Below are 12724 nucleotides of genomic sequence, written 5' to 3'. Positions count from 1 at the left end.
CAAGATTTTTAATTCATATGAATTTAATAAAAAAAAAAAAGAAAGAATAAAAAATTCTTCTTCTTTAATTGAAAATATATATTTAATAAATCGATAATGAAATCTACGGATCGGTGGTAAATAATTTGCACTAAAAACCTAAAAATAATACAAAAGAAAAGCAGTAGACAATGTTTATTTTTAATACATTTAAAATGCGTTTTTTGATAACAAGCGATTGTACGCCGAACAGTGGCTAATAAATATTTTTTATAACACTTCTAATGAATGCTCTTTCATGTTTTACAATGAATTACTATTAATACCTGGTTTCCTTGTACTTGCATGAATAAACATAATAATCAATTAAGGGAAATAGCATTTGCTTCGTTATAGCTCGATAATATCAAGATTACGTCGATATTACAAGTAATATGAATGTCGAAGCGATTGCAACCTTGCGTCGGTAAAGGACGATAATGCAATTAGTGAGTTTAATCCGTTCTATTTTCCAGTTTCCACAGCTGTGATCCATTTGCGGGCACGCCGCGTGATGCACAGGATTTCCGACATCCTTCATCCTATTCTGTGTGATTTATAAGCTTTCTCACTGTTCTTGTTACAAAATAAGCTGTTATTTAAATTAATAATTAACTTTCTCGAGCATAGCATAAAGCGAAATTTCTTTGCCATTGTTTAATTTTGAACCAATCTTTAATGCTGGGATTCTGTATACTTAGAAAGACTTGCATTCATTTGATGTTCGTTTCTTCGAACGTTTTTAACTATCTAACTGTTATTCAGTTTTCCTTAATTTTAGATTCGGAGATTCTGTATTGGTTTTTAATTTTCTTATTTGTTGCCATTTTTTAATTTGATCGTCTTCTATCTATAATAGATTAATATTTATGCATTTTTCATTAGAAGATTCATTTTTCTTATCATTTGTGATATGGTTTTTGTTTCTTCGATTTTGAGCTTTTTGTTCATTATTTGAGTCACGGAAGTAATGCTGTATCTATAACTATAAACTAAAAACTTTTCAGGTTTTCCTTTCTACATTAATTAAGTATACATACCATAATCAAGAAATACTGATGTTGTTGGTAATAAACCAACTCGGAGAGGCTTGTGGCGAAAGCCAGTCCTTAATTATCGAAGTAAACAACTTCATTGGTTACTTTTTAAGCTTATGTTATGCGAGTGGCGAAATCTCAACAAAGTTGCAAGCAAAGGAATTGACGACTTCCCTTGCGCAGCTTTTAGCGCTTTTGACTTAAGTCCAGGTCCTGAATTCGATCCCTGGCAGGAGCAATTTGGGAATTCATAAGTCTGAATTTTCTCTGAGCTAGTCTGGAAAGGCTGTGGCTAGTAACCATGACTTGCCGTCAAGCGATTAAGCGTTCCAGTTCGTAATGGAACGTTAAACAAGATTAGCAATGGCGTGCACTTCATTCATGCACAAAAGCACTGCATACCCTAAAATTTATATATAACTCTTATAAAAGGAGGATTTTTGTCGTTTTATGCAATTTTCCTGCTGTATGCATACCCTGGTAAGAAACCCAGTGCACGCCACTGCAGATTAGGGGTATGGATTTGAGACAACTGATATACCCCCAAACATGTAAGCCCACTGCCATCTTAGACTAGTTGATCGCATCAACATAAAGTGAGATAGAGGTCAAGTGATAATTTGTAGTGAAAATATTTGCTTGAACATACACTTGTTCTTTAAATTTGCCAATAAATGTCATATTTTGTTCGTTTAAACCGGCAGGGTGATTACGTATCTCTCGACAGACTTACGACATGCTTAAATCTTTGCTGTCAAACGACACTTTGTATTTTTTTTGTGTGCAAAAGTATGATGCCTGTTGCAAGCCTGTTGTGTGATACATAATCACCCGATGCCGAGGTGTGATTTAAACCAAATGAGAATCAGTACGATAGATTGAGTTCTGGTCTCTTTTTTAATTACTGCAATTGAAGGATAACTGTCATGTTCAAGTTATGAGAAAGACCCAGAAGTTTGCGTCGCTGTTCGCGCCAAAAATATAATTTTTGTATCATTTATGTATCGCGGAATCGCGGGTACAGTTAGTTATATTTTATTTATTTTTCTGCAAGATAACTTTATGAGTGAAGCTGTTTAAAGTGATGTAGGTATAAATAAACGTCTAGGCATCGATAAACAAGTTGATTGAAGTCGTAAACTGCGCCCACTGTGATCGGTTTGGATGCAATTGATTTAAATATAAAGTGGACAGGACGATATTAAGAATGATGTCTAGACGACCTAACTACGCTGTATGTGTTTATCCAAACCATGAGGCAAAACACAAGTATCAAATATTGCACGCATATTGGATAGAAGCAGGCGGAATAACTTCGCGGAATTCCATGTTATATTATCAAAATTAATCTTAATTTACTATAACCCGCGTAAAGCAGAAGAAAACGCATATTGAGATTAGATCGGTTCTGAGAAATGGTTGCAAATAATTTTAACTTTGCGGATTTCAAGTATTTTCGATTTCAAACTCTCAGTTGCTAAGTTTTTTGTTATCGATACCAATATCAATCATCTTTACCTATGGAACAAGGACTTCCAATCAGGCAATAGTGACGTCACAGAAAATTTGGAGCTTTACTCTAAATTGTCTGTGACGTCACGATTACGGCCATGACACCCGGCTAGGGTTTTCGGGGGAAATATTTTATAAAATATAATTTGCAATTTATATTTATTAACATATTACCTTTAATTTATGGAAAAATAACATTTTTTTTTACTATAGTAGACACTAGTCAATTCATCACAGGTCAATATTTCAATATTATTCATCTTGCGTATTAAGAAAATGAAAAACATCACTTTAACCTTTTGCCTTTATAAAACTACTAGGCTTCGCGTTATTTCTAGAGTTTTGTCTTGTATCCTGCAACTGGATCGTTCACTTAATATTCAGGTCGTGTAAAAATACCAAACTAGTTTAAGACGTTTGCACACGTAACCTTGCAGTGCGCTTGTTGCATGTTTCTATTTTATTAGTTTCTTAATGATCTTTTGACTCAGCGTTGGACACATCTGGCTGCATTTCCGCAATCATGGCAGTTATCCAAGTTTGCCTAGGTCAAGTTACCGCACATTGTTACCTAAGTTGCTTCCCACGGTTATAAAACTACGCACTATTCCATTGAATGTATGCAGTGAAGGTTGCAATGTTTCGCCTTAACCCTCAACTTAGGGGTTCGGGCACTTTGGACTTATGAGACGGGGCAATTTGGGAATTCATAGACATTTTCTCTGGTCTAGCCCACTTACAAAGATATGTGATGTAGCGTTCGAGCACTATGTCGCCTGGAAATCGAGTTGCAGTATGGCTTTAATATAACTACCATATACCTAACAGTTATCTTAGAATTCTGCATCAAAAGGTGGGATTGTAGTCAAGGGCTAACTTGTATAGGAACGAAGAATTAATGAATACACTTTTATTGTACTCCACAGAGATACAGATACAATAGAGCACTAAGGTAGAAGGTATTATTTGGCGGCATTATCGCTAGAAAAGGCAACTTCTTCCGAACACATTGATTTTATACATTTCATACATGACTAATAGGAAATTTTCTCCTCCGTTCCAGGTCGGGGCATAGTGTGCGAGTGCTCGGGCGTGAGCGCGTGCCCCGACGGCTCCGCCAACAGCACCTGCACCACCCAGCCTGGGGGCTACTGCTTCGTCACCGTCGAAGAAGTGTTGGACGACAATGGCCTGGTCGTCCTCGAGCGGACCGCTGGCTGCCTGCCTCCGGACGAGTCTGGATTTATGCAGGTGTGATTTTTACCTTTCTTTCATCATCAATATAACAGTCCACTGCTGGACTGAAGCCTCTCCCAACGGGAGGGCTTGCCCATAACCACCACGGTGATCGTGATAGCACGGAGGACGCTGCTGCCCGTTCCCCGCCCGTTAGTCGCCTCGTACGCCGCGGAAGGAAGAGCGGTGGTGACAACTGAGTAATTATCTGCCGTCCCCACACGGCATACAATTCTTTTAGTAGCTACTTATTTTCTGATCAGGTTATTTTAACTAAGTCAAAGTCAAATATTTCTTTATTTAAATAGGCACATAGATGGCACAAAATGTGTACATAGCAGTGAGTAGTGATGGCGATAACTACAATCGTAAACTTAAAACTAAAGCTACGAGGGTTCCAAACGCGCCCTGGTCTAAGAAGAAGCCCACAATAAACTTAGCCGGGTGTTCTTTAAACTTAAACCCATCACCATATAGTAGCGTATCAATCAGTATTTTGGTTATATTTCTTGGTGAACACGCAAGTGCATCCCATAATCTCGCGCATAGGTCCATCGAGGGACAGAATGTTTTAAGTGGGTGCAAGCCCCACGACACACATTACACATACAACTCCGTTGCCCCCAACGGAGTGGTATGTATGTGCCAGATATTTTCTCTGTATAAAAAGAAGAGTCCTTCGGAATATATTTATGTTTTCCAAAGTTCAGTTTTATTGTAATGGAACGCCCTAACGTTGAGTGTGGTGGTAAATTCGTACTAATGCCCTGTGTTTTGACTAGGTAGACTCCAAAATTACACTTATTACACAAATTTTCTCGATATAGATTAAATAGGAAAATTTCTTCCAACTTAAAACTAACTAGAGTTGTTTCTTTTTCAGTGCAAAAGCTCACAAGTTCCACACCAGCATCCAAAAGTTATAGAATGCTGCGAGAAGGACTACTGCAACCGACGGCTTCAGCCGCAACTGCCGGAACCTCCGCCCGACGTCACCGAAACCCCAGGACTTCGACCCTCAGGCACAGTTCCCCACACGGCACTAGTTGCTGCGGCATTGTGCGTGGCGCTACTGGCATTCCTCGCAGCGTTCTGGCTTCTATTCAGGATGCGCAGGAGGGGCTGCAAGAGACCTCCTTCCCCACCCGCGCCTGCGCACCACGCGGAAATCTCTTCGGGCTCAGGGTCCGGGCTACCCTTACTCGTCCAGAGAACGGTCGCGAAACAAATACAAATGGTAGAATCTATTGGCAAAGGGCGCTACGGAGAAGTTTGGTTAGCACGATGGCGCGGCGAAAAGGTGGCCGTCAAAGTTTTCTTCACAACTGAAGAGGCTTCCTGGTTCCGTGAAACGGAAATATACCAGACAGTTCTCATGCGACACGAAAATATCCTCGGATTCATCGCAGCAGATATCAAGGGAACGGGCTCATGGACGCAGATGCTTCTAATCACGGATTATCACGAGAACGGATCTCTACATGATTACTTACAAACTGTTGTGTTAGACACGCATGGCTTGATGACGATGGCCTATTCTATCGTGAGCGGGTTGGCCCATCTACATATGGATATATTCGGGACTAAAGGGAAACCTGCCATCGCGCACAGAGATATAAAGAGCAAAAATATACTCGTCAAAAAGAATGGGCAGTGCGCGATTGCCGATTTCGGTCTCGCTGTCAGATACGTTGCGGAGAGAAACGAGGTGGACATAGCGCCGAACACTCGCGTGGGAACGAGACGGTATATGGCGCCGGAAGTTTTGGACGAGAAGTTGGACGTCACAAATTTTGAAGCTTTCAAAATGGCCGACATGTATTCCCTAGGTTTGGTCCTATGGGAAATGTGCAGGAGATGCACGACCGGGGAGAAAGCTCAGTACGTGGAAGCATACGCGCTGCCGTATCACGAATACGTGCCCTCGGATCCTTCGTTTGACGACATGCACGCTGTGGTCGTTGGGAAGAGGATAAGGCCGCCGCAGCCGGCGCGCTGGAAGTCGTCTGCGACGCTGCAAGCGCTGTCGGCGCTGATGGCGGAGTGCTGGCATCACAACCCGCCCGTGCGACTCACAGCTCTGCGCGTCAAGAAGACACTTGCGAAGTTCCGCGCGGAAAGCGCTGTGAAACTCGTGTGATCGCGAGACTGTTCCTGTAAATACGACTTCGTGAGGCGCCGCCTCGAGTTCCTCCTATTTATTGCGTCGCGAACGACGACGCGAACATTTATCCATCAGAGTGCCAAGTGTGAGAAGTTCTACCTACGTTTGCGTTTCAGATCGCGTGAAGTTAATTGCGATTTATATAGTATCGAAACAACGCCATCTAGTGACAGTACGGTTTCCCAGTATTATAACTAGCTCCTTCGATAATTAACTTACACGCGATTGGATAAGTAAACGTAGGTGAAAAATTTCACACTGCACTCAGTGCCCCATCGATTATGAATTCCGACCACCGCCGTTTTGTAAAATCTCAGTATTGTTAAGTTTATATCCTACCAGTGATTTCGTATGAAAACCTATAGCACGCTCACGGAATACTTATTAAGAATTTCGTTCGTAAACATGGTATATATGTCTCTCAATCTGCAATGAAGCGAGAAAGCAATACATTTATCACGAAGACGCCTACTACCTGTTTCTAGCCATTTTAAATAAGCTACAATTTTTTTTTTGTAATATTATATAATGTAGAAAAATCACTTATTTTGCCTGTGTCATATTAAAACAGGCTACAAGAACTGATATCAAAATACAATTAAAAACGCAAAACAGGCACTTTTCTACGATCATGAATTTTCTTATCGTTCGCCTACAAATCTGTTACTTTCTCGCTCTTACGGAATACTAACGTGAGAATTCGACAGAGACAAATATACGTGTATCTATTTTGTGTGCAACTTTTATTCGCGTGCCGGAATCTCCTCAACTTTGGGTTATTTAAAACTACCGTCTTTTTTTGTAACATTGTTATTATATGTATTACGTAGGGTTAAGAATGTTTTTTGTAATAGATGAAAATTGTCTTCCGTTTCGATAAGTGACTCGCTCGATGGCAGCTCGCGGAAGGGCCGTAGACAAGGTAATACTCAGATTACAGCTCCATACACTTGGCCTTATTATAACTGCGGATAGTGCAGAAAAAAAATATAAAATTTATATTACTCGCAATAATTTAACAGGTAATCAAATAAAAGCCCTCGACCACTGACCGTTTGTTATGTCTTCCCATTATCTCGTGTGTAGAAAAAATACGAGTAACTGGTAGAGACAATTATCTCGTGGAACGCATACTAACTAGCCACGCTGGGGTTTATTATTACTGTTTATATGACATAGACAGCAGTGATTGTAAATTGAGACACAAGCCAGTTTAGTGTGACACTATACTGGCTGTCTACAAGGCACTTTTAGTGTGGTAGTAAATTGGTCATTGCCCAAGTTTAAACATTCTTATGTAGCGCCTCCTAGAGGCATATGACCTAAAACCATGTTTAGAAACATTCTATTGCAGAGGGTTACAAAATTAAATAACAATAAAAATAACAATTATCTAAAATATAATTATTAATTTATAAGCTGTTTTCACTAAAGTTTTCTTTTGAATGGTATTTGGTGAACTTTGATACATAAAATCAATTATAAGGTACCAGTACAAGGTAGATTCTGTACCAACGGGAACGCCGTTGGTACAGAATCTACGAATGGCCATACACGTGTGTGGAGCTGTGTGCAATCTGCTGGAGATGAAATACGCGACATGAATTATTGTGATATTACGACAATAAGGGAATATTAATTTTTAATTGGAAATTGTCTTCTACGAACAACGTATCCTTTGAATACATTGGGCCTGCTGTTGACTTTATGCAGAAATCTATGCATCCTGATTTCTTTATGGCACTGACTTCGTGGATCTTGTGACGTCAAATTTGGCACCTCTTAATACATTAACGGATTAGAATTTTACAGGGCTCTTATTCGTCCCTTACATAAAAAACGTTAATTTTCAATCAAGAAAATCAGTCTTCTACTGGCGTTCGTCGCGAGCAGACGTGTACTGAATGCCAAGTGTCAGATTTTCCACGTACGTTTACTTCGCGTTTGATCGGCTTAAAGTTAACAACGTTATATATGGTGTAGAAATAGCGCCATCTAGTGAATGCGGTTTCCCAGTATTGTAACTAGATGTCGCTCCTTCGATACCGTATGAATCGTGGTTATCTTAAGCGCGATTGGATAATAAAACACACTTTGCAGAGGAAACTGCAAGTCTTTGATTGCAAGTCTTGGATTTAAAGGGAATGATATGTTGATAGCAGGCCCCCGTAATTTACGAAAAAATGTTTCTAATATTGTTTTGTGTTATCGCGTATGTATCTGTTCGGTTGTACTTAAAAGATGAAAAAGACTAAAATGTGGAAGTATTAGAGATAAATGGTCAAGTGCAGTGTCTTATGAGATGCCTTCGATTAGTATTAACATGAAGTTTTGTATTGCGACACTCTTGCTTTGAAATTTTTTCCACCATCTTAATGTAACAAGTATTCTCAGAAATTTGAATTTATGAATTTTATCTGGTAATAATTTCGTATTGGGGACTTAATTGTGTATTGCAGCAATGTGAACAATTTTCTTATGAATGTATTAGTTTGATATGATGTATGGAACCATTTCAAATTGGTCCTCTGAGCTGTATATAAACCTTAATAAAATGCCAATATAAATTTAGTTTATTTCGTTTACGAATTCCATTGTTATTCATTGTTAACATTATCAAAATTTTGTTAAACTGGATTTAAAAAAAATTTCGTTATTTGCAAATTGATATTGTTAAACGATGCATAAATTTCATATTTCTTTTAAGTGTCGCTGGTAAATGATGGAAGTGATTCGATTGAAGGTTATTAGTTGCAGTGTTAATGAATGTTACGGTCTTTATGAAAAGTATTATACTACAAAAAACTAAGCGAATAATGTTTTTTGTAGAAACCAGTAATAATGTCTCGTTAGACATTTCTATACTCTTTGAGACTTTTTGTTCAACTTTTCACTGCATTATAGCTTTGTTGTATCTTCGTTTACCTGCGACATTACAGGGCCTTATTATGAACGTGGCATAATATTAGAATAGTGATTTCCCGCGCTCTGGCATTCAAAAGGTGGCAGACATGCAAAGTCCTACATAACTGATCCGCCGTTATGCCACGATTATTAATCGTAGGGAAATGAGATGGATGAAATTTCAAAGCAAGCGTCCGCTAGCATTTAGTGTGCGTCCTCGCGCTCTGTACAGTGTTGTGTATATATAGATATAGATTAGTGCCTAATAAATGTTGCTAATTAAGTTACAAATAAAATATTAATGGACATTCATTCACTATTTTATTTTCCCTCTGGCGAATACCGCGGATTCTTTCGCGTTGAATAAATTTAGCAGTCGAGTTTCTTGTGACATAGCAAGTCCGGGGTAAGTACTACCGCCATGCTCATCTTTGATAGCATTGCTGTGCTACGAAAATCAAGCTTAATTTGCTATACTTTGAATAAAGCAGGAGTATCTGTACGGTTTAATTCCGAATTTTTAAAAGTCCACATCAGAGAATGCTGCGGTGCAGGAGCAAAACGTGCGTAGAGATTACATTGCTGAAGATATGTTTGGTGTGATGTAAAATTATAAATTACAGCATGCAGATTCTCCTGCTTTTCTCGGAGTATAGCAAATAAAGATTAACTTTCATAGTATACCATAGAATTCCGCAAGCTGACGCCTGCATCTAACCAGCATTGCTGTGTTGTGGACCGGAGGGTGTGGTTGCCGGTGTTATCCACAGGCTCCTGAGTATCAACGCCTACGCCTTCAGGTACTTGGGCGGCACTTATTTATTTACTCAAAGCACTACCAACAAAGTCACATGTAATACACGGCCTACATACATAAAGACGGCCGATTGGCGAAGTGGGCAGCGACCCTACTTTCTGAGTCCAAGCCCGTGGGTTCGATTACCACAACGGAAAAATATTTGTGTGATGAACATGAATGTTTTTCAGTGTCTAGATGTTTATATGTATATTATAAGTATTTATGTATATTATTCATAAAATTATTAATCAGTTATTTTGATGAGATAGCGATGTGTGCATTGCCGTAGTATATCTATTTAATTATTTTATTTATTTATATATGATATAAATAAATATGTGTATCTAATAGCCTAAAGTATTAGATACACATGACGTATCTAATAGCCTAAAGTATTAGATACACATGATTCAACTTAAAGGTTGATACAACATGCTTAGTAACTATTCAAGACGACGCTTAATGAAGATTAACTATAACATGGAAAGAAAATGAAAAAGAAAAAAAATTAAAAGAAACTAAAAATACAAAAATATACAAAAGGAAAAGAAAACAAACTAATTCCCTATTAATTATTTTAAAAAGAAACAAAGAACAATATTTAATGCACTAAACAAACAAAATCTGACTATAGTCGTAAAAATGTAATAGGCCCGTTTTGACATTTGTCATCGCGACGTAACTAGTTATGGAACCATAAGACTCTGTACTCGATACTCACGATAAATCAATTCAAGTTTGTATCAGTACTTGATTGATATTATTATGTATTGTAAAGTGTTCGTTCGTTCAAAGTATTCCTTTAACTTCACAACCAATACGCGTGACTGGCTGTTGATTATACGTCCACTTTTCAACATGTTGAAACAGAGTTAGTACTATATAACAACAAACACAAAAATCGAGTCAAATCACTATGTTTAATTTAATGTCCAAAATAGAAGAGCCAAAGTTAACGTAATAGTAAACAATTTATATCAAACTTAAACGAGCGCACAGTCAACTTTACAAGATAAGGAACGAAAAACTGCGCAGTGCGCGCGGGGACGCTTCAGTCATGTGCCGCTTGGTCAGATACATCATCTCAGACTCATTATTTAGAACCCATTTTGAGAACCAAGCTTATTCTTTGCAGTAAAGATAACTACACAATATTTAATTTCGATATTCAGTAAAAAAATGGTTACAGCTCTAGTATAAAAAAAAAAAAGACTGAGAACGTAACTGTTTTCGGAACGTTTCGCAACAATTATAAATTGCATGCTACTATGAAGTAAGCGCAAAAAGAATACTCGCGATATATTCTTTCATATTATTTAACGTCCCAAAAAAATTTACGTATTTTTTAAAACACTGTATGTAATTGATTTTTTTTTTTTGTTTCTTTCAGTTTCGTTCCAAGTTACATTCTATGGTCTTGCACAAATGTCAAAACGGGCCTATTACATTTTTCCGACTATAGCAAAGTATTTTTAGTAGCTTATTTGCTAGCTTTGTAGTTGGGCAGTTTGTCTTTAAATAGTCGGACGTGCTAATTCATTATGTAATTAGCACGACTAATAAGGCCCTTGTTACGTAGGCATACCCACGGGATAGCCATAGTATGCCTGCTAAACAAGAAAAAACCGTATCGCATCATGTTCAAGTTACGTCGGCGCAGCAAATTCCGGGGGCTAGCTTGGAATCTTGATGCGATACCTTTTTTACCACGCTTCCTATGGGAATTAATTTTAAAACCTAGGCTAGGGAGCTCGTGCCACAAATCGGCCGAGCATAGTTACATAGTTTAGTTTCAATATTTTAATTCTTAGACAGATAAATTTATATTAGTCTTGGCAACTTTTTATTCCGCACCCTGCTGCGATCCTAAATATGTCCCTGCAAAGAGTGTTCTGTTGATAGACGATGTGTTTTCATCTACAGGTGGAGCTGCAGTGTCCCCAAAAATCATATTCTTAGCAAAAACTTTAAATTGCACCATTTGGTAGAGTTAATGTAAACATCTTAGAACATAATTGTTTAAGTGTTAATTTATTAAATTTATTTAAACCGTACAATCTCACAAATATGTTCATGGAACCAACAAGAATTACTGCCACTAGCGCCACATGTTTGAATAACATTTTTACGAATATAATTCCAATAAGTAAACACATCATTAATAAATTAGATTCTGATCATTCTGGTCAATTAATTCAATTTGAAAATGTGAAAAAAAAATTCTCCAAACATAAAATTACTTTTGTACCAGTGACATCAAACCGCATAGAGAAAATGAGAACTAGCCTGGTCAAAGACCTCCCGTTCTTACAATCGGGGACAAGTCCGAATGAGATGTACAGCTGTTTTTTCAACACGTTTAAACGACTATTTAATTCTATATTCACTAGTAAGTCGGTTGTGGTGACTGATGCTTTAGTTTTTAGTGTGTGGGCATCAATTGAACTGCATAAGAGTAGACAAAAAATGTACGAACTTTATGCAGAACGTCAATACAATACTGATGCTGAGTTACAGATTGTGTTAAAATGTATTCCAGGAGTTTTAAACGCGATTGCTTCTTGGAAAAGTCCCGATACATACAGAATAAAATAAAAAATAGCAATAATGTAATCAAAACTACTTGGAAAATAATTAATGAGGAGACGGGAAGAGTACCACCGCGGCATAATAACTTTAAACTCAATGTAGATAATAAAGACTTAACATCTGATTTCGAGGTGGCTACTGCTTTTGAAATCTTTTTTACTAACATTCCTATCTCCACCACTAAATAATTGAACTCTTCACCAGATATTGATCTCTCTCTATTGAAGAATAACGTGCCTGACTGTAAAAAACGCTTTTAATTTCAGCCATATTAGTGGCTCTTACGTTATTAAAGCCTTTAAATTATTAAATAATAAAAAAACAAATGACTTGTGGGGCATTTCCGTTGACGTTCTCAAATCACTAATTGATATCGTTGCACCCGATTTAGCATTAATATTTAATAACTGTATAGATTGTGGTGTGTTTCCTGACTTAATGAAACATAGTAAAATAGTTCCTTTG

The 12724-nt window shown here is 37.7% G+C and overlaps 1 protein-coding gene across 2 annotated transcripts in view; it reads left to right on the top strand.

The window, feature by feature from the left end:
- The window catches only part of LOC120631008 (bone morphogenetic protein receptor type-1B), a 204057-nt gene extending 194874 nt beyond the window's left edge, over window positions 1–9183 (top strand). For both annotated transcript variants that reach the window (XM_039900398.1, XM_039900397.1), the window contains exons 2-3: window positions 3631–3818; window positions 4687–9183. In XM_039900398.1, coding sequence (XP_039756332.1) covers window positions 3631–3818; window positions 4687–5943 — 1445 coding nt within the window. In that variant the 3' untranslated portion in view covers window positions 5944–9183. The remainder of the gene's footprint in view (window positions 1–3630; window positions 3819–4686) is intronic.
- The last annotated feature ends 3541 nt before the right edge of the window (window positions 9184–12724 follow it).

The sequence above is a fragment of the Pararge aegeria genome, chromosome 17 (assembly GCF_905163445.1).
Source record: "Pararge aegeria chromosome 17, ilParAegt1.1, whole genome shotgun sequence".
Taxonomy (NCBI): domain Eukaryota; kingdom Metazoa; phylum Arthropoda; class Insecta; order Lepidoptera; family Nymphalidae; genus Pararge; species Pararge aegeria.
This window is presented reverse-complemented; position numbering and strand designations above follow the sequence as displayed.